This window comes from Morone saxatilis, unplaced genomic scaffold (assembly GCF_004916995.1).
Source record: "Morone saxatilis isolate NCDOM2014 unplaced genomic scaffold, NCSU_SB_2.0 Contig20, whole genome shotgun sequence".
Lineage (NCBI taxonomy): Eukaryota > Metazoa > Chordata > Actinopteri > Moronidae > Morone > Morone saxatilis.
Genome location: NW_023339763.1, coordinates 16,659,948 through 16,683,109, shown reverse-complemented (window position 1 = coordinate 16,683,109; position 23,162 = coordinate 16,659,948). Strand labels below are relative to the sequence as shown.

At 40.1% G+C, this 23,162-nt stretch overlaps 3 protein-coding genes across 4 annotated transcripts in view; 2 read left to right on the top strand and 1 right to left on the bottom strand.

The window, feature by feature from the left end:
* Positions 1-2,735: 2,735 nt before the first annotated feature.
* Positions 2,736-9,513, bottom strand: pafah1b2 (platelet-activating factor acetylhydrolase 1b, catalytic subunit 2). Of its 2 annotated transcripts, XR_004796900.1 has the most exons (7): positions 9,333-9,513; positions 8,861-8,942; positions 7,667-7,756; positions 7,348-7,464; positions 6,200-6,322; positions 4,991-5,397; positions 2,736-3,273 (listed from the first exon to the last, which is right to left on the bottom strand). XR_004796900.1 is itself a non-coding variant. In XM_035666963.1 (6 exons), exons 2-6 carry the CDS (start codon positions 8,939-8,941, stop codon positions 5,119-5,121), a joined length of 690 nt encoding a protein of 229 aa, XP_035522856.1. In that variant the 5' UTR covers position 8,942; positions 9,333-9,512; the 3' UTR covers positions 2,736-5,118. The 2 variants fall into 2 exon arrangements, 1 of the variants encoding a protein (XP_035522856.1); XM_035666963.1 differs by having other exon boundaries at positions 2,736-5,397; positions 9,333-9,512.
* Positions 9,514-12,011: 2,498 nt separating this feature from the next.
* mpzl2b (myelin protein zero-like 2b) lies at positions 12,012-19,097 on the top strand. The gene is given in 6 exon segments (XM_035665944.1): positions 12,012-12,289; positions 15,157-15,326; positions 16,080-16,290; positions 16,602-16,770; positions 17,753-17,831; positions 17,834-19,097. Coding segments are annotated over 6 exon segments (777 nt in total). The 5' UTR covers positions 12,012-12,228; the 3' UTR covers positions 17,921-19,097.
* Positions 19,098-19,943: 846 nt separating this feature from the next.
* scn4bb (sodium channel, voltage-gated, type IV, beta b) overlaps positions 19,944-23,162 on the top strand; it is a 7,259-nt gene continuing 4,040 nt past the window's right edge. Inside the window, exons 1-3 of the mRNA XM_035666904.1 lie at positions 19,944-19,947; positions 21,184-21,242; positions 21,450-21,513. Coding sequence (XP_035522797.1) covers positions 19,944-19,947; positions 21,184-21,242; positions 21,450-21,513 — 127 coding nt within the window. The remainder of the gene's footprint in view (positions 19,948-21,183; positions 21,243-21,449; positions 21,514-23,162) is intronic.

Below are 23,162 nucleotides of genomic sequence, written 5' to 3'. Positions count from 1 at the left end.
GAGTCAGGAAGCAGGTGCTTCCCTTCGAAACTGTTGGTTTGAGGCCAAATAATGAGATCTGAAAGGGGAACCCTCAATTCAAATGCCATGAGAGGAGGACAAAGCTGTTAAAGCAGCGTGACAAGTTGAAAGCTCAGAACGTGCAGTTAACTATCCACTTCAATCCTCAAAGCTCACCTTGAGGAAATGCTGCCTTCGCCTAAACCAGCTTTCAGGTTTTTCTGTAACCTGCTGAAACCCACTTTCATTTCAACTCTTTGTGCTGCTGCGGTTTATCAACCAATCGTGACAGTCTTGCACCTTGTAGTCTGACGATAGCTGCTGCAGTGAAGCTGCAAAGTGCTTTGTGCAGAGGAGGAGGAGGAGGGGTTCCTCAGTGAAAGCAATGTAGCCTTTTGTCTGCGATTCCTGGAGTCACAGTCATGTAAAATCATGTGCCAAATAACGTGCTGTCAGAAACAAGTTAAAAAAAGACAATAAAGACCCAGATGCATTTTATTTTAATTAAAGTGTTCAGAATATAAGAGTGTAAGGGTTTACAAAACACATTGCTCGATTCATTTTGCGAGTGCCTGAGAATGTTTTTTTTTGAATGAATGAGAATGACATTTTTTATTGAAAACATCATCTTTATAAAAATTATAAGAACCGAGACCTTTTAATGAAACTGGAGATTTACTGGAGGTTTCACTCCATCACATACTGCATGCATTAAAGCTAAAATCTAACTAACACATCCCTCCCAAGTTCTTCATGAGGGCCCTCTCCTGGCTGATGCTGGTTACTGATACAAACCCTGTCTGTTGGGGACAGCAAATGCAGGTTTGTGATATAAACATTTGCTCTGCTGCTAAGCATAAAAATAAAAATGGCGATCTTTCATTCGAGGTTTGGGGTTTTCTAAACTTCTGCTTTCATCATGACAACAAACTTCTGCTATCCCATTTCCTCTGAAATTATATAATCTCATTGTGAAGCTAAAACATGTGATGGACTTACTTTAACTTTTGACCATGAAAAACAACATCACGAGGGTCACAGCACATGGCACTGGCATCATGAATATGCACTTATGTAGCTCATCATTTATAAAATCATCATCATCTGAGAGCCATAATGACAAAAGATGAGTCACATTGCATGTTGATCAAAGAAACTGAACCCCATAAGTAAATTTGACCAATTTAGAAAGCAAAGGCCTTTATTTTCAATTAGGTAATTGAGCTTTTTTGGTAATATATTATCACAGAAGACATGACAGAAGAAGTCCAATAATTACATCAACAGCTAGTCAGAGTATGTCGACAGATTTTTCTCTGGACCAGATTGTTGAAATGAGTCTGAAGATTTGAAAAAAGCAATTTCTTGATATCTAATGCCACCTTTAGATATTTCTATTCAATGCTTTACTATTGTGCCACAATAATGTTGTTTTTTGAGTTAAAATATATTCAATTACAAGCTAATATTGACATGTGAATGTTTGCATGGCATGTACATTTGGCAGCATATTACAAACCCTGATGAGGTTCATACATACAGTAACAATGTGACAGGTGAGAAAGTATGTCTAATTTAATGTTATATTCTTGTCTTCTCTGTTAACGCAGGCCTTTCGGATGCTAAGTGATACAGACTCCCAACACTGCCCAGCTTGTTAATACTGAACTAAAGCCAAGTTTTAAACAGGTCAATAGAGCAGGGACAACACACAGAGCCAGATATAGATTTTATCAGGGTGTAGCTTACTTGCCGGCGACGCCTCTGTCTCTGTTACTGCCTTCTGGAATAAGAAAACCTGTTTTCAAACTGCTGTTGATAGATGAAGCAGTCAAATATTTATCTACAGTCTACATGGCCAGTTGTAAGACTTTTAAAGTAGGTATTTAGATTTGGATCACTGTCAGTCTAAACACATATGGTTTAGATGAAAATGTACAAGCTGTTGACGAGGTGTCAGCGTGTACGTTTATTTTTAGATGTTTAATGTATACGCACAGGAAAGTGCCTTTTAATGTTTAACTTTTACCACTTCAGGTGATACAGATGTATGTGTCATACAGTGATTTCTCCATTTTTACAGCATCACAACTCTTAAAATGGAAAAACTAGGAAAAAAACACCAAACCCAACAGCTTTAATTCCTCAATCATTCCCGTATCAGAAACATGAACTCATAAGCAATGGCTATAAGTTGTTTAGTCTTGGGCTTTGAGCTCAGCGTGTTAACAGCCCTTCAAACTTCACACTCAGTCTGCAGTACGGGCCTCCAGATGGACCTACTATTTTAGCTACACTGGGACAGTTTTGGGTCACAGTTGAAATTAATGAGAGCAACATCAAAAGTGAGCAAATGGTTTATTAACTAAGTATTTTACAACTGGCCCGCATCATATAAAACTCCAGCACGCCTAACTAAATGTTTAATGAGGATGTTTTAACATGAGTCTCTGAGTGCCGTGGTGAATTATTACAACATTAGAGATGTTCATTTGGCGAAAGCAAATTAATTAGGCAGTAAGGAACTCTTTGGCTTCAAGAGAGGAGGCGAAGAACAAGCAGTGAGCCTTGTTAGTGTCTTTTTCAATTTAGTTCCCTGATTAAATGGTTCCCTCTGCTGGTGAGTGTGTTACGCACAGAGCTGCAAATCACAGTTACTGAGATTTATTCATCCTCTTTTTTTGGGGATCATCAACACAACTGGCAGAAACAGAAACTCTCAACACATGACTGGATCCTTGTTTATTTTTTTATTTATTTTTTATTGGAATGCTTTACCTCAATGACGTGACAACAAGCCAAAACAGTGCAAATGCTGAATCGCACCAACTCCCACAATCTGAACCCCCCCGCTTCAAGCATCATTTCCTCAAGCTTCACTTGTCTTATATACAACTGGGGGTCATTTCTAGACACTCATACGTCCAACTTACACAATCCGGTACCAGACATACTGCACACAACCGTCCCCATGAACACTTAAGGCACACACACATACACTATTTATATTTAACACAGCACGCAAACGTGCAGAGCTTAAGACAGCAGTAACGTCGGATAATTTGATGCTCGACAAAAGACTCTCGGTATAAGCTCACAGACAAATGGTTTTCTTTACATGACCTGTGATTGCTTTTTAGCATTTAGCGTGACAATATTCAGTATAGCTGTGTTCAGTAGCTTAACCATTTGGCTACTTTTTATTCCTAAAAATATTCAGTAACTATACCATGTGGAGATGTCAGGTTCCAGGGTGGCAGGGCTGGGTGAGAACTACAAGTACGACAGGGAGAGAAATAAAAAGGAGGTGAGAAACAGAACAAAGAGGTACTTCTAAGAGAAAATACTGTATATTTATGTATTTAGGAGGGAGAGGGAGAGAGAGCCTGTGCTAGTCAAAGTCTGACTGTGAATAATTGGATATATTAGTGTGAGATATAGACGTAGATAGATACTGTCCCAAATCAATCTGTATTTTTATAAGGAATAACTCACCTTATGATTAGCAATGTGAGGTGAAAGCAGGAAGACTGTGAACGGTTTCTACTTGGTTGTAAAAAAAAAAAAAAAAGAAGATAAAATCAAGTGCACTGAAATATTTTTTCGGTTCAAAGATGTCCAACAGATACGAAGGACACAGTCAAGAAGTTGTTAGGAGCACAATTTAAAAAGCTGGCAGGACTTTAGTTTAGCGATACAAAGCATAAGAAATGTGTAACCTACTTGTTTTTTTTAGACATTAAAATGAAATATCACAGTAGATTTATATGGACACAAACGGTGTCATTCTAAAAATACAATGTAAATACACTTGTGGATGTGATGTGCATGTAAGCAGCAGAGTCGGGGAGGTGTTTGGAAGACATACGCAGATTATCAGACAGGTAGATTCCACAGTCTCACATCACTAATTAATACATATGAATACATGATTTTGATTGATATTCACTAATTTAATGCACAAGCGTTTCTTTCTACACCAACGCTGAGTCTTAAAAACATGCATGCATTGCAGCGAACACTGACGTCAGGTTTGAGTTGAACTTTTAGTTCACAGGAATGAAGTAGTGCTCTGCTGTATGTGTGGTCTGTGGTAGTTAACTCTCCAGATTACACTGATCTTTTTCATATTGATTAACGGTTTCAAAAGACATCTAAATAGTTACACACTGAGTTCAAAGGTGAACATTTACTGCAGCAGGCTAAGTGCTCGTGTTTGGCTGAGTATATGAAATAGTACATATAAACAACTGGACTGACTAAACTATCATAGTAAATTAACTTTATATGCCATTTGCTTCACGTGGTGATGCTTTAAGCAAAACTGTCTAATAGTGAGAGTAATTTTTTAAATACTGCTCACCGCTGTGTGCATCTTAACAGAAGCCCCTCTGAGCAGTGGTTCCCAACCTTTTTGACTTGTGGACTCTTAAAAGGAAACAATGTCACACCCAAGAGAGATTTTGACATCTGAGACTGTTTCAACTGTTTGTCAGAAAAAAAAAAAGAAACTGAATTTTGTGTACCAGGTCTTGTGACACCCCGGGGGACCCTGGCCCCCGGGTTGGGAACCACCGCTCTGTAGCATACCGGTCAGACTCATAACATTGTACAATGTTGGATAATGTTCTGCCTACTGTGAGTGTGCTTGTGCACTGGACGTCTCATGTGTTAACAGAGAGGCCGCACAGCTAACCGTTTTGCGGAAATCAAACAAAACATGGAGGAAGAAATTAGATTGTGTTTTTCTGTTTTGTATCATATCTCCGTGACAATCTGTGTTTATGTGCCACTGTAGTCCCGTGTGATCTCAGGATATCTGTCTATGAATCAGAGTAGTTTGATCTTGGTAAATCCTTCTGCAATAGAGGTTACTACTGCAATCACAGTGTCTACGTCTGTAGTGAGGTCTCTCTCCCTCTTTAGCACCTCTCCACACCCAACCCTCCGCTCATGAATGTGATCCCACACCCCTAGTGGGCTCACTCACATCGGGGTGCCTCTTCCCCCTATAAGTGAGCCCTTCCTCCTCCAGATAACCAGGGGCATGTCTCCCCCGTCTCCTACAGCAGCGGGTGAGACATGCCTCTGGATAAATGTGCTGCTCGGCCGTGGCCCTCAAACCAGTGACGCCCGTCTCTCCTCCGGCGTCTCCTCCAGTATCTGAAGCAGCAGGTCACTGAGGGGCTTCGCCATGGCGCGGTAGCCTGTCGACGTCAGGTGGAGGAAGTCAAACATGTCCTGCAGGATGATGGTTCCATCAGAGTGGACGAACTCCCTGCTCACATCGAGGTACTGAGCCTGGCCCAGTCGCGGCAGCCAGGAGCGAAGGTACCCGTTAACCGCAGCGTTCTTCTCCCTCAGTGGGTTAGGACGCTCGCCTCGAGGCAACAAGCCCTGAGGACCATAGAAATATTTTGTCTCAATTAAATCTGCATCAATTGAGTTAAACCTTGATATTTTGTATTTCAGCTGCTTTTATTAAAACATCCTTCAGGGTAAAAGAGCGTACATTTGGCTCTAAAACTGGGTTACATATTACTGGCCTATCACTAGCATCGGAAGGGAGCATGGGTAGTCTTGAGTGTAACTTGATAAACAGACACTTTTGATCAAGGAATTAAGAAAATGAATTTATTGTTATACGACACAAGTATGTCGTTTCTTCATGCTAAACACATAGAAAAAGATAATCAAATTCATTGATAAAGCATTCAAAATTTTTGATAAATATATACAGTTATTTATTTACATGTATAGACCCAGGAAATAATTCTATATGCATGCATTTTAATATATACAGTACATACATTTATATTTTTTGTCTTTGAATTTACCCTTTATATTTAATATATTTTTATTAAATGTATGCATGTGATAAATAACATCTTTGAATCTTAAAGTAATTATACAGATACAAAGATAGTTTGCATTGGCTCAACGGAGAACAAATAACAGAACTTTGAAGCATTTTGTTTCATTTTGTATTTTTATGGAAAGAACTGTTTAATAAGCCTGTTGCAAACATAGTTTTTATTACGGTGATTTTTTGCGGACCCACTTTCTTTCACTACCAAATAGAAACAAATAGAAAATCTACTTAAAAAGTAAACAAAAAAAAAAAAGGAAACCTGAATGCCAAAGGTCAACATACCTGTTTAAAACAAACAGCAACAGAAGACGAGACATAACTACTTACCAGTACAACTATCTTTGCTTTGGGGAGGCGGGAGGTGAGCAGCTGTGCAATAGCAAGAATTCCTCCTGCAACTTGCTCTGCTGTGTGTTCGTAATTGTTGGTTCCTACCCACAACACCACCACCTGGACAAGAGCACAGACGCACACATTAATCTCCAATACCGTGATCAACGCATCATATACAGTAACAACAACATCCTGTTAGCTGTTTTGTGAGAATGAGTTGAGAATGAAGAGATTGAAATCTACATAACATAAGTAATACAAGCTCCAAGCCCCAATGTCAATATCATTAGCATAGCCAATAGGCACACTTATGTTGATACAACAGACTGTTGTTGCTACAATGTTTACCGAATGAACACAGCAACTTAATAACATGGTTGCTGTGGTCACAAACTCTCATCTCTTTAACAACCACGGACCATCAGCCCGCCTGCGACATCCAACTACAGATGTTCTGATTTTTTCCCCAGTGCTGATTCTAATACCTGAACCTATATTATTGTTCTGTAACAGCTGTATGCTATTACTAACCCTGTATGATTGCTCTCATTGTTGTTTGTTCTGGCTCAACTTAAACCCTGAACAAATACATACAGGGAATGAAATGTGACAGTCAGTCACATTGCTGACTTTTAGCTAGCTCTGGTTAACGATACACAACAAAAATCAACTGTGCTTCATTTCTCTACAACAGCAGCTGCCAGTGCCCAGTGACCGCACAGCGCACAGGCCTCTGTGCATACTCTGCCTCTGATTGGCTGGTACTCGTTGCCTTTTGTTGGTTTAGGTTAGTTATACTTGTTAGGATATTAGGGGCTAATAAACAGCATGGTATCGGCTCGTACTCGTTGATAGCGGATCCTGCATTTTAGGAAGTATGGGAGGCATTTCTGATAATAGTATTAGAACAATTCTACGTCCAAGAAGATAAGGGGACACATGTATGTTTTTTGAGGAACAAAGAATGTATGTGTAAGGTCTCTGTGTGTCAGAACAGTGTGTGCATGTGGTGCTTTGTGGATAACAGAAGTAAAATGTGTTTGCAAGAGTTTGTTCTGCACCTGAGGTGTAAAGATGCGAGTGAATAAAATGATTTGGCTCCGAACAGTCTTTCTCTGAAGATCTTGGCAGGCTCAGCTCACCTTGGGACGGATGTTCTCCAGCTCTCCATTCTGCAGCCTCCACAGCACGTTACAGGTTGTGTCTCCTCCAATGCCAAAGTTGAGCGCATGAAGAGGAGAGAATAACTCCCTCCAGACCTGCGGACAGCACACCAGAAACCTGCATTTCATATGAGAGTATACTAACCAACCACACAACTAACTCACTGACGCTGAAGCATGCCGATCAGAAACAAGACAGATTACAATATGTGAATAAATATAAAATAAACACACAAGTGAAGATGTTGCTGCTATGTGAGCAGTCAAATGCCCAGGTGTAGAAAGGTAAATGTCTCACCTCAAACTGCTGCATTAGTTGCACCATAGAATCCCCCACAAACAGCACATCTGGTTCAGCATCCTTACACTCTTGCACAAATCTGGTGTGCTGTAAAAAACACAACCTCGTCACAACAGAGCTTGTGATGTAGTCCATGAATGTGAGAGATAGGAGAGATAAATGTAAAAAAATAAAATAATAAACAGACAAAAATACTATTTAATCTGTTCCATATTGTGCCTCTCAGTCTGAGTTAACACCTTTGTGTTGTGAGTTTTCTAAACTTGTCAGCCTTCCAAGTCAGACAAAATCCTGCACGCTCATCACACAACAACAGAGTCTGGTGCTCCATCTGATAGAGATTTTGGAGTAAAGCAGATTCTCTCAGCCCAATTAGCTTTGGGAGATTAACCTTGCGTAGATCTACTAGGAGGTGTTGAGCTCTGAAAGAAATACAAATCTTGGGAATGGTTACAATGTATTTTTAACCAATATTATGAACACCACCCACATCATTTACCCCACATTTATGGCTAATATTATTGAGAATGTCATCAAAACATCATCTCATCACATTGTGCAGATGCAGCTTTCATCCCTTCATTTTAAAATGTTTTGCTCACAATAATCAGTTCCACAAGATTACAGCACATTCCTGAACATCAAGGAATCAAACACAATAATAAATGTGTTATAGCTGCCTTATAAAATGTGCAGTAAATAGAGAGAGATTAACAAATAAAACAATTGAATAATAAAGTCAAATTCTAACAAACTGGGGGGGTTCACATGTCAGTAACTTGCATATACATACATACAAGCTTTATTGTGTATTATATATGGACTTTGAGGCTGGTGAGACAGAGTCATGGTGGGATGCTGCCCTATGTTTATTTTTTTTATCTTTTAGAGCTTAATACATCGACACACACGATACATCATGCCAGATTAAACATATGACAACTGATACACTAAAATAGTCCATCTGTGGTGCTTTTAACAATTCATAGAGAGAGTTTAAAACATGCATTTCCTCGCTGGCAAGTTTTTGTTTGCACTGCAGAATAAGATCAACCCTTTGAGGCTACAATAAGGTAGATCCTGCAGCTGGTAAATGCATTTAGCCTGCATACATAGGGAACAAGGCTGTATCTTCTACATGACGCATGGGGGTAAAGCGTGCTTCCTACACTGACAACAAATACCACCGACCTGTGACATCCAGCGTCCATCTCCGTGCACATCCTCTACTGGCTGAGGCACTGCAGCTGGGTTCAGATCATCCCCACTCATCCTACAGGAGACACCAGCGCTTATTCCCACACAGATTAAAAACAACAACACACAGCTGCAGACAGACACACTAAATGAAGGCTGCTTGATACAGAGCATCACCAGCAGCTAGCAGAAAAACCACTGATGTGATGCAACAGCTTAACGTTTCGGGGGCAGACAGACTGGCCTAATACGGATGTAGGCTACTTTCGCTTTCAAGGAGGGTGCTTATGGATCAGAGAGCAGATCGCATTAAATCCTCTCGGTTACTGTTTATCTGCCGATAGCTTGTTAGCCAGCCAGCTAACGACCGGGGACTGTTGTTATGGCTGCATCTCTTGACACGCCCGTCGTTAACATGAACCCATCCGTAAAACCACTTTGTGTTTTAAAGTACAAGGCGGACTACCTGGCAGTGTGTCGGCCCCGTCACGTCTCGGCTCCCTCGGCTGAACTCTTTTGCCTCCAACCTCAGTGTCGCCGCTGTCGGGTAGTGGAGGCGGCTGATGCTGCTAGCACCCGTTAGCTGACCGAGACAACAAAAGGTGTGTCAAGAAGACAAACTACAGAGAGTCTGTGAGGGAGAGAGCGCCGGGCTGCTGCCACTGCACACAACCACCGCAGGAGGGCGCTGCAGCGAGATACCCGTGTCTGGAGGGTTAGGGTTACCCTCGTGTTTGCCTGTCAGGCACACATTTACAGGCTCACGGCGGTAGCTAACCCTAACCCGTCTGTAGCAGAACCACACACGCTGCTACCTCGTGTAAAGTACGGATGCTGCTGAGGGTTGAGGTTGATAAACAGCCTGTAGGTGCTCCTGCCTGAGAGGTTTAACTCAGGGCAAGAAACCCCCACGGACAGCTGCTCCGCAATGAATCGTGGGGGTTTTGAAAATGCGATTAAAAATACAGCCAAACATTTCAGACTCTGAAAACTACGAACTTCTCTCCGTTTGTTGTTCAGTGGGTGTCAGCTGTACGGGGAAACACCTCCGAGTGGGAGTGGGTCTTTTATATCGTTTAGCTCGTACAACGTTCAACACCGCCGACATCTTTGCTGGGCGACATGTTGTAAGGCGATGTGTCTCTTCCACTCGTGGCACATCTCCTCTGTGGACAACGCTGTGTCAGCTGATCGCAATGCATCATGGTCACGTTAGATCAAACGCTGCATTCCGGTACTGTGGGAAACACTGACAATATCTTCTGTTGACATTGTAGACAATAATGTAAACAATGTTTTAAAATACAACCAGAAGATGTATTTTGTATTATTTATCTTTATATATATATATATATTATGAATATTGATATTATATATATAACAACTGTGACAGCCCCAGGGTTGGCCTTATTCTGTTCCTCTTTCTTTGCTTGTTTACTTTCTGGGGGTGGAGCTGAGATTTCTCCCTGATGCAGCTCACCTGAGCAGGCTGGGCTCTCAGGACACAACCTTTAATCACAGTCTGCTACAGGCAACCTTCTGTTAATGTAGATTTAATAAGCTCATAGTAACATCATATTAATAACTTATATTAAACATGTTTAATAACATAACGTTGTTATGCTGCAGGTGCCTTTAAATCATTTTTTTAAATAATACATTAACATCACAGGCAGATTTATGGTTTACAACCATTTGCAGAAGGTTTAGGTGCTGATATGTGTCATAGACTGATGTGTCTTATCTTACGGAGATCTGTCTTTTACAATGTGGCTAATAAGAAATAAGAAGTGAAGAAAAAGTGCCCTTATAAGCTTAATGTTGCTCCACCCATTAGGACCTGCCAGACACATTTTCCCCACAAATATTTAGTTCCCCTAGTCTGCGGCGAAGAGCTGTTGGGAATCGTCCATTAATTTACTTCCTGCTAAGTGACTTTCAGGCAACATGTTTAATACTATACATTTAATGAGTCTGCTATGTGTTTTCCTGGGAGGATTCTCCGTGCCTGGTGAGTTACAACAACCTCTATCTCCCCTAAATGCAAAAACTCTTTCACATTTATACTCTGTGATATTCGAAGTAGAACCTGGGTTCAGTGCTTGGTAAAAAGAGGAATGTGAGTTTAATGCACTATAGACAGATTTTTATCATTATACTTATAGCTACTGGATTTGCTCTTTTGCTCCATAACTACTTATGTTTTCATAATCTACTGGAGATGTTAACAAAGCAATTCATTGCATATTGTACAATTGAGTATCTGACTGGGACAGGAACAGGCCATTTTAAGCCACAATTTCAGAGTGTGCAAATAAAAAATGCACCCTCCACAGATCAATGTTATTCGTGTCCAGTTGACCCTCTGAACTCTACGTACTCATACAATCATTAGCCAGTGACAAAAGGGGAGCATTAACTAAAATGCAGGCTTTGTTGCTTTATTCTCAAACTGCTGATGTTGATTCACGTGGTTATACAGTATATGACTTTAATAAGCCATAGGTTTAATCAGAGGAGGCTTACGACTTTGTTTGCAACAAAAATGTAGGCATTGGTACAGTATAGTGTTGGAGATGTACAACGACTGTAAACCTGACAGACGGATGAGTTGACTGCTGAACATTGAGTCACTTTTACTTCTTCTACTTACTAAATAAATATTCTGTTGGTATGAACTGTAAAGAGGTACACATGTTTAAGGATTTTAATGTGGAAAGACTTTTTTTTTTCAGACCAGACACATATTACTGTTGTAAGCAGACTAGGTGTATGTCTTAAGACATGTCTGAAGGGGATCTATAAGTAATTCATACTTATGTTTTCAGTTTTTAGCAATGATCTTAGATCTAAAATATCAGTGTTGATACCTTGTAAGTGTATTTTTTTAAAGCCTATATACTACTTAATATAGTGGCGGTAATATTATAATAGTAATTATTATTATTTTCAGTATTTTCCATAGTACCTGAACACAACACATGCAGTCGACCTTTGGCTTGACTGAAGACTGACTGATTGTTTTCCGACACGATACTGTGGCCACAAGATGGCAGCAGTCAGCACAAGACCCTTGTAATTAAACATCTTATCATTCCTGAGTTATCAATCGCAGACCTAATACGCATGTGTGGAGTAGCAGGTGCGGAGCAACAGGTTGTGTCGGAGGCCAACAAGTTAAGCAAGAAGTGAGCGAATGAACACCGCCCTACTGTAACAGTTGTGTACGCAGGTTGACATTTCAGGAGGCTCTTTAACTGCCACAGTCTGCGAAGACATTTGTATTCCCCACTCCATTCAATAAGTGTACATGAAGGGACTTTTTACGGAGGACTTAACCCGCCAGAGTTGAGGCACTATCAATGTTTTATCCCATGTATCGGATATGGTTTCTGCTTCTCCTGGGAGGATTCGCCGTGCCAGGTGAGTTTCAACTTCCTGGAGACATTAGGAGACTCTGTCTTTGTCTCGCTTTGTGGTGAGAGATTTTCGGACTGTAATTAAGACCCACTGCACGGCACCGAGAAGAATGACAAAGTCTGTAGAGAGCTTGTTTAATTTCACCTGAAGGCTTGTTCACCTTTAACACGAAGGCTCCTCTCACCAGGGAGTGTAACCTGCTGGCGTGGACTGTTTGAGGCTGTGGATTATATATTATATTGGGTTGTTACACCACCATATATACGTAACATTATATCTTATTATTATGTGTCACTCTTCCTTGTATTGTTTATTTGAAATGTGTCATCCAAAATTGGACTGAGAATATAAAATAATCCCTAAAAACATCAAATCAAAACAAAAAACAAAAACCAAAGAAGGCATATATTGTTTTCTTGAATGTAATGTCTCAGTTAAATGTAACACCTGCCTATTTCTCCACCCTAGGCTAGTACAATCAGTGATCTACTCATTGTATATTCACCAGCAGCACCTGTCAGCTTTGCCAGCTGTTTGATAATCACCATTTAAAAGTTTAAAGTAATGCAATCGCTTGAATTCCTGCAGAATCAACCCAAAAGTTAAAGTCTCAGAAATCATGAAGGGATTCATTTATAGCAAAAACCGGAAGACTAATTTAGCAAAGCCTCCCCAGCACCAACTTAAAGCGATATTTGTTTGACAACGCTGCAGTCTGTGGTCTATGCAAATGACCAATGAGTTGAATCTACACCTCCGACAGGCTGAACATTATGAGCTACACAAAACTGGCATTTCTCTCAGGACTTTAGTTTATGTAATTTCCACCCAGATGAGCAATCAAAGGATGCAGCCTGTGTGTGCTGGTGCGTGTTATTCTGTGAGAGCACAACTGTTAGATGTGTTGTTTATTAGCAAATGTCAACAAGTCAACAAATATAGTGTATTAGTGCAACTAGTATACACGACACTTGTTTTTAGACAGATTTTGTCTGATTTTGGGGGGAATTAATGAGAAATTTAAAGGAACAACTCATCACAACACATTCTTCAAAAAACCTGCAACTTGCACCACAAATCCAGATGTTCCAACAGATGCTATTGATCGGACTGTTGGAGAGGCTTTAACAAAGGTCAAAATTCAGTGTAATTTTGTGTAATTTCAGCAGTGGCATAAAGTATGTTGACGTTGAAGAAGACTTCCTTCTGTTGTGCTGGCAGGAGATTTTGTTTTGCTCAAACAGCCAGTTGTGAATATGAAGGAGCTGTTTGGACATGCAAGCTTTAACTTACCTGCCATAGTGGGTTGGACTACGGTACACCGCGCTCTCTCTCTCGGCTGGGATTGCAGATGAGTTTATGACATTATGAGATTGTAGACTTTTAAACTTGAAGCCATTCAGTCGCAGAGCACCATGAGAGTGTCCCCGTAGACACTTGCTGTTTGTCTGATAAGCAGTCTCCTGACGCCACAGCGGATAGATAACATATAGCAGGCTTTGTAACACGAATAATCAGTCATAATGTCCCCAGTCTCTTTCCAGTAAAGGGCAGATATTAGGGAAGTTATTATTTGCATGATTGACCTGCAAAGCTTTGTGAAAGTGTTTCATGAATTCAGTTTTAACTGGAGAGTGACAAAAGAGGAGGGATTAATAGGAAATTGTACAAAATAAAATCTAAACAAAAATAGACCAGATCGTATCATCAAACTGTAATTGGACAATTTCAACAGTTAATAATAATAAATAGTTTTTATGGGCACTGATTGTTTTTTATAAATTCTACTACCAGTTTTGATTCTGGTCTCATTCCTTCTTCAGTTCCTTCCTCATAAAGTTGTTAAACAAGCTCTTGCAGGTTTTAGGATGATGATTTTATCTTATATCCTTCACAGTGTCTACAGGAAACCACACTAACATAATAATAATAAGAAGAAAGAATGATCACTAAAAACATAGTTATTATATTACAGTACTTCATTATAAAGCTTTATCTAGCTTTATTTGCATATTGCAGCCGTCCATATTGGGATTTTTATGGCTGACGATACACATGAAAACAGACAGTCAGTGCGACACTGACCGCGGCTTACTAAATACTGTTATCCTGTTTAGTTTAATTTTCTTCTACTGTCATACATTCAATTTCTTCCCTCCGTGTTCGGGATTACAGAACATTCTTGGCTTCTTCTCTGCACTTTATGGTCAGGAATGCTTTAATCCGCAGGAAGAGTCTGCAGGTCTGCTCATCACTGTGATCCAGATTTACCTCCACTATTTAACTTTACCAGACCCCTGAAACTGTAGTATACTGAACCATGATTTCAAGTAAAACATGATGGAAAACTTTTCATTTTGGGGTCACCTATGAGAGAAATTATTGAACAAAAAAATAACAAACATCCAAACATGCTCTTTTCAGATAATAAGATATTTCCTGTGTTTTTCAGATACCTGTAAAGGCAGCGTCCGTCTGCACAAGTAATGATTAACCCATAGTAGGCGTAGCAGATATTTGAATTATTTGCTCTCTTGTTTGCTGTTCTGAAGTCAATTCATGTAGAAAATGAGGTCTTGCAGTCTCAAGCAGTGGATGTAGACGATGCTACATATACAGCTACAAACACTGAACAAATCATCTGGGTCACTATGCTCTTTACTGTCAAGGACGTTTCTGTGTTGAATAAGCAGTGAGAACTACTTTTGGTGAACTGCTCTGCTTGTTTGGGTGGTTTAATGATTTGCTCTGAAACTGAGGGATGAAATAAGAAACAGTCACATGGGCAGTTTGAACTGTAACTGTGCTGTGAACGAGTCAGGTTATGTTAATGATGAGTATTCTTTCTCACTTGGTTGTTTTTATTACAGGGGTGCGACATGTCAGTGGGATAGAGATTTACACTTCGACAGAGCTGGAAGTGGTCAATGGGACTAATGTCAAACTGAAGTGCACCTTCACTTCCAGTGAACCGGTGTCACTTCAGTCCGTCATAGTGTCCTGGAACTTCCGTCCCTTAAATTCAGGATCAGATGAGTCGGTGTGTATATCTTGTATTTTAATGTTATTATTAATGAAATCCAGTCATGATTTTTATAGGTCCCTAAAGTGTTGATTGATTAAGATAAATACCATATTTGGTTTAATTATCTCTCTCTTTTAACAATAGCCATTCTTTTAACAGCTCTGTGTGCAACCTGCCAAATCTAACCTACAGGAGAAAATAAGAAATGATGCATTGCACTACATACACCTGCATAACATTAACATTATGACCACTTGGGCACCCTGGTTCAAATCCTCACGCTGCCCATTTTTCCTGCTTCTAACACAAAAACTTTGAGGACAAAATGTTCACTTGCTGCCTGATAATATCCCCACCCTGACAGGTGGCATCGATAACAGATAATCAGTGTTATTCACTTCACCTCTCAGTGGTCACAATGTTATGGCTGATCGGTGTATGTTAGCACTAAGCTAATGGTGACACAGAGTGCAGTACTTTATGTCTTTTTTACAACATGTGATGCATATCTCCCGGTAGCTGAGATATGAATGGCATGAATCTAATATGACAATGTGGCTCTTGGTGGCTTTTAAACTTGTATACAGCACCTGACAGCTGAATTGTGGCCATTCTGAGAGTAATATTTGAATGAGTACGTTGCTCAGGAAATGTTCTTCAAAGGCAGTGGCTGAAGTGGCCATAGCAGCTGTGGATTTTTTTTATATTTGCTAATTTGTTTGGACTTATAAACTACTGCTTTATTGTTTGTGCGTGTTTGTGTGTCAGGTGTTTTTCTACCAGGAGGTACCATACCCTCCCAAGCAAGGGCGATTTAAAGACCATGCGGTGTGGTCGGGAGATGTTTTGAAACGCGACGTCTCCATCACCCTGCATGAGGTGCTTCCGACCTTTAATGGCACCTACATCTGCCAGGTGCGCAACCGCCCAGATGTGCACGGCAGTAATGGAGAGATCGTCCTCAGAGTCGTCAACAAAGGTTAGACTGGCAGCTTGGTTGATTAACTTTCGGAAAGATGAAACGTCTGTCACCTTTCTATAGCATCAAATGTACTACAGCAATGTTGGAGGAGCTTTTATTTTATTTCTGCTTTTCAGTCACTATCATCAAGGTTTTCATCAAGAGAACTTAAGCAAGTGGAATGCCTGCAGCATGAAGTGAAGGACAGTGTGTTTAATCAGGGACACTGCTTTATTTTTTATTCTGATGGTATCTCTGTTTTGTTCCCCAACTGCCAGCAATCAGTTTCCACCGCTGTTATCACTGATTCTAGGTCTTGTTGCTTCTAGTGTCCCTCTCTGAGATCGGGATCTTGGCAGCGACCGTTGGAGGTGCCTGTGCTGTAATCTTGATCCTCCTCGGTATCTTCGTGGCGGTGAGGTTCTACAGGAGAAAAAACCGGGGAAATGACATTGAGCTGCACCCACGCGAGCACGAGCGGAAGGACCCGACCGTGTGGTGAGGACCAGAGTGCCAGGGCTCCTTTGCTCCTCTGCTTCTTGGGACTGGTGTGGAGGCTGTTTGGGTCCACTCTGCTGGAAAAGACAAATGAAAGTTAAGGGCAGGATGGCATCTTTTTCTTCCATGTTTGTTCCTCCAATGTGAACCTCTAAGATGACTTGTAGTTTTTTTTCACTTCAGTATTAGATATGTAATGTACCACTTTCCCCATTTGTTGTAAATCTTTATACACTTGTTTTTACCAAAAGTGATTGTAATTACTAACTTAATTTTATTCAGTTTTTAAAGAGAGTAGGAGATTTAAATATGGAGGATTTTTCTAACTAAATGCTGTTCTTCAGTTCACAGCAGCAGTGCTGACTGCAACCATTAGGCTGTATTTTCCCTGTTGATATGCTCTTTTATCATATAACCATGGACTGACCAGTTAATGCTTTGACTGAATCACCACTTCAAACACATTATTGATTATATCCTTAAAGAGCACATCATACAGGAAACTGCTGCTGTGAATTGAGTTATATCCTCTCTATCGCCTTTTAAAAATATAAGAGGAACTTTTTCTGAGCAGCTGCATTAACCTGCTTCTTCTGCTTCACAATATGTGCCACTGTAATTTGTGAAATACAGATGAAATGTTTTACAAATGCAGAGATCTTAAACCCAGAGAACCTTGAACTGGCTTTGGTGGAGAAATGTTTATGAGCTGATGTTTTGGTCATCTTTGTCAATGGAAGGAAGCAGTACATGAATTCTCTGGTACGCTGGGTTTGTTTCAAGCTGAGGATTCTGGGTATTGTATTCTTTAATCTCTGTTTTGCTAAGGCGAACCATTGCGGCCCTCTTGTTTATTTGCTAGACTTTACATTTGGCCGTATATCCACTGAGTAGCCTGTCTCATTGTTTACGTGTGTGTGTGTGTTTATACATGTTGCATGTTGCGTGTGTGTGTTGGATCTGTTTTACGTGATTGCTTCAGTTTACCTGAAGAGGCAGTTCATCTGAAAGTTGTGACAGTGGAGAAAGAAGTTGATAGTTCAGATGATGAGGAGTCTGAAAGTCAGGCAGCGTGGAGCATGATGAGGAAAGAGGAAGCCTAGAGATGGATGATGATGATGATGATGGCAGTGATGATGATGATGACTAATTGGAGAAGTGTGTACATTTAGTCATTGATTTTTAGATTAGTTTATTGATTAGAATTGCCTTTCTCGTTATGACATTAACCTTTTTGCTATTCATTAACATGATTGAATGTTTAGATGTAATATATTGTATTTTTTCAGTGCATTATGGTCACTGAATTACATTAATACAAGAAGTTAAAAGACTACTGCACCAATTTAGCATTATACTCCTACTGTCTAACATATTTACAATGGATTTTTTTTAAAAGGAACAAAATAGAAGGAGCAGAACCAAAGATGTTCCTTATCAACACCAGGTGCCTACATTACCCACAATGCAACACGCAATGCTAGTAGGTTAATGTAGCTTAGAGCCTCAAGCAGAGACGTGGAGCGGGCTTTTCATTCATTTTCAAACTTGTTGTCTACAGCCCCAACCCACGCTGACCTAAGTGACATCACTTAAGGCAGTTCATCAGCCTTCCTCCCTCTGGAGCCACAAAAGGCTTTATACAACTTTTTTACACAAATGCAGCAGTAGTCCCCAAGACCTGTAAACAGATGGAGGTGGAGTCTGTGTGTTTGATGAATGTGGACTGATGGTTGTGAGTCTGGTCTGTCATACATGGCCTCTGTAACTTTTTTTTCTTTGTGCTAATTCGACTGGATTTCCATACAGCTGCTGCTAGAACTCTGTTGCCTTAGATCAATGTTGTGAAAATCATGAATTTTCATGTTGGATAAATGGAATATAGATTTTTAAAGAGATGATCCGGTTTAATTTGGCTCATTGTTAAAAGCACTCTATACCAGTGCAGACAGTGTTTGCATAGCTTTGGTGTTGCCAGATTAAATGTTTTTCCTGTTTAGTTTCTAAAAGCACCAACAGAGAGTAGAATTTTATGCAAGAAACAGCATTTAACTGCGTCATACTGTGTGTTTGCAGTCACTTTTGAATGCTGCTGGAAATAAAACAGCACAGGCTGCTGTCATTTAATTTTTGCTTCCAGAGATTCTGTAATATCAAATGATAATCAAAGTGTGTTTTTACCACAATGGCAACATTGCACAAGTGATTTATATTTTGATTCTGTATATAGTGTAAAATAAACAGAACTTTACACTTTTTATAACTCTTGTCCTGAAATGTTGTCATATGTATCTCTATTTAGCGACTCTGGAATAAACACTTTTTTTGAAATTATTAAGTAGCATGAAGTTTATTTTTATTAAAAAAAAAAAAGGTTCTGTGTGTGGGAGGTAAATGGATTGGGTGGGTGAGTGTGAAATACCAACCATGTGCCACTCCTTTCCTCTGTCATACACATCATAACAATAAGTTACAGTCACACTGCCGGGCCTTAGAACAGTAGTTTGTCTTTCCTATGGAGCTGCCCATGTCTTGAAATGAGTTTATTTATATTGGAAACAGGTTTAAAGAATCTCACTGGGACCCTTTCATTGTTTTTTTTTCAGGTTTAGTTAACACCGACTGAACAATCACAAGAATGCTTCACATTACATCTCATTGGAAAAATTTAGAGTTCTCTTCCAGTGGAGTGATTGGAGCATAAAGTCATAAAAACAACCAAAGAGGCATGCAGGACACATCACCCCCTGGTGGTATCATTAACTCAGTTTTTCCTTAATACTTAAGTGGAGAATTATTTTTTTCCTGTTGACTTTAAACACAATCCCTGCTATTGTATCCGTCCTTTTAAAAGCGAAGATAAACAAAACTAGAGTGTTTGTTTAACAGAGAGCAGTTATTGAGTTGGGTGGAGAGGGACTCTAACCTGGGACATGTGGTAACCTGTCTGCACAGAGGCTTCGCCAGACTGACTCTTTTTCTCGGTGTACATTGCACATGTGGAATAAAAAGTAGCTGCACAGGTTCTTTGTAGCATTCATACAAAGAACCTGTGAATTGCTGTTAACAGATGCATTTCCAAGGAATTTGGCATCAAATCATCAAATCTAAGACCTCTTACAGCCAATTAACTTTTTAAGGAAAGCATCAACAAGAGGAAGGAACTGCAAATGATGGGTAAGAAATACAACTCTACGGGTCACAGTCAGTTAAAAGCTTGTTCAGCAGTGATTAAATATTACTAATAAATGGGACATAGAGTAGGAACTCTAAGTATTGTAACAACTGAATAACAAATATTTACCTTGAGTTTACCAAGTTTAGTCATGTATCTGATAGTAGTTACTAGGTACCTCTTAGTTTAAGATTTTACTTTATAAAGTTTATAAAATACAACACATTGTTATGGATTTAAACCAGTGGTATTCAACCATTTAAGCTTATGAACCCTCACAAAATAGCAAAGTCTAGTTTTGGTTTCTTGTCACATTTTAGATGTCTATGAGGGGGGGCAGCAGCCAGGGGGCAGCAGAAACAACAACGCTGACATATTGTTAGCTTTAACAATTGAAATGGCGAGCTTTTTAGCAAACAGTTGCTTATTTACACATCCAGCAGTTATGGAGCAACATTATCATTTATTTGGAGGGTTTTTGTCACCTGGCAAATTTAAGTCTGACATTCACTCTCTTTTAGCTCTGATTTTGGTCTCTTACCAATTCCTAGAAATATCGGTTAATTAGTAGCCACAGTTTGAGCCTCTCGTGTTACAGGCATTCTGGGTTTTTCAGGTTTTAAAAAAACCCAACAACACTAATTATCTTTTAAATAAACCAATCTACCTCTGTGACCTGAATATGCTAATACACGAGGCACAAACTGGGGCTAGCTCTTTAGCTGCTAACTGAACTGTGGGTATTAACGGACCAGAATAAAAGTTAAAACAGAAAATATTATTGACAAGATTTAAGTTGCACATTAGCAATCAACATTTGTTTATGTCCCATAAGGTTTGCACTGAGAAGAGTCGGGTCCAGGATGTGCTGATGTCACATATGGCACTTAGGACCCCCAGATTTATCTTGGGACCCTTGCCAGTGGGGCCGACCCATAGGTTGGGAATCACCTAACTGTAGAACTAAACTACTAACAGTATATAAAGTACAGTTGTTACTGTAAATTGCTATGTATTGATGCATCAGTGTATAAGTCACAGACACCACGTTTCCCTTTTTATACATTAAAACATTTTTGCTGTAGTCTGTACATCTACATAGGTAAGGTTTTAAAGGCGGGACTTTTACTTGTAATAGAGTATTTTTGCAGTGTTGTACTGGTAATTTTATTTAAAAGGTCTTCCCACACGTCATTGTGTGAGTGCTTGTGTTGCTCTCACTCTCTACATGTGTACAGTAAGTGCTGAGACATATGTCCTTGTCTCCTTCCTTTGGAGCAGCACACGTTTTGCTGCAGTAAGAGCAAATGTCACCTACATGGCATCTATGAATAGTAACACAGGACACAATCATGAATACCTGTACAGTACATATCATGTGGTTATTGTTTGTGAGTGTGACTGTCCATGGGCACTGTGTGGTTAGTCCTGCACAGGTCTGCAGCAGCACCCTGTCTTTCTGCAGCAAAATGCTGTTTTTTTCTTTTTTTTTTTCTTATTGCAGTTCTGGAAGAGTTCCCACTGCTGCTGCATTGATACTCCAGTGGAGGGGCCTGGAGAGGAGAGCAGTGAGCCTGCAGCCCGGCTACATTACCTCTCACTAAGAGCTCCACACCCGTCAGACCACCCTGTATATGCTCATTATTGAGACCTGAACCAGATTGGTTTGTAATCCTCTGGCTAATTTATTTTCAGGCCCCGCAGGTTGTAGTTGGATACAGTCTCGTACTGTTTAATCAAACACAGTGTGGATTAACTATGTTCACTCAACATCCTGTGCCACACATTAGATTTTAATTTGGATATTGCTGCTGTGTTTACATAGAGTTATGTCAGGACGATCCTTTATCCTCCCCGTTCAGCTCTACTAAATCCTGCCTGTATTAGATACAGTATGTTATATATTGAATGTAAGAGCTGACATCTGACATACACAAGAAAAATAATTAGTATTGTAAACTTTGCATGAGCTACTAAAGAACAAAGATGCCTTCGTAGAGTCTGCATATGCACATCATAACCTGCTCAATGAATAATAGATCACGGTGTTAAGTACTTTCAAACTAAGTAAAGCACAAAATAAGCTTACGTGGCTGTCTTTCTGTTTAATCTAAATTTCACTTACAGCCCTTCAGAGTTGCAAACTTTACCTTACCTTATTCTCTTGTAAAATAAATACCAGTTTTGTAAGCAGAGAAAAACAAGTCGGAGGTGAAGTCCAACATGGATGTGTAGCTGTCCTCTTGTCCTCTGTCTGCGTAACTGTACCTTGGCTCAGATGGCACACTGTATCACATGATCTCAGTTGCATCGCTGTTAGCACTCACAATTCTCCTTTGATCCAGTATGAAACTGTTATTAACCTCTTACCAACCCCTTTTTTGTGACAAACTGATCATAATAATCCATTATTGCTGCACGGTCACCTTCTATTTACAGTAATGGATTGAAATCTGAAAACTGTGAGCTCAGCACTTCTCCTGTCATGTCCTGCAGTGAATAGTGCAGACACATGATGATGGTCAGCTGTTGACTGATGCGCTTGTACATTTATGGGAAAGGAGCCATCCCGTTGAAAAATGACTGCACACATCCCCTCATATCACAATGCATTTGCAGCTGCATCACACTGATCACAAGAGAGTAATGAACGCCTCATGATATACAAGATAGTTTGACCTTCTAGGCATTGAATGGGACACACATGCACACATCAGCAGTGGCTGTGGATGTTAATTATCCTGAGCCATGGGAATGTGAGTCCCGGCACGAGCCTGCCTTTCAGGAAAAGAGGGGGATGGAATCTGGGGATGGATAAGTAGTGAGAGGAAATAGAAAATAAAACAAGTGAAAAGCTCTCAAAGTCACATTGTAAAATCAGACTTAAGTAGAATATAGAGTAATTACTGCACTGTTTTCTCCTCTCGCTTGTAATTCTGTAATGCAGAGTTTTGGTGCCTTAAAGGTGACGTTATCAGTGACAGGACATGTCTATTTATGAATGGAGCATTTTGATATGGGACTGTGTGTCTGGCCCGGCCCTGGGGCTGCATTACACAACCTCCTCCTCAACCTGCACTGCAGAACTTTTCTCTGATCTTCACAAACACTCTGACAAAAGTGCCTGAGTCTGCATACACGCCCCGAGTCAGGAGATGGGGAGGAGGGTGAAGGAGGGAGGGGAGCAGAGAGAGAGCGAGAGGGAGAGCGAGAGAGA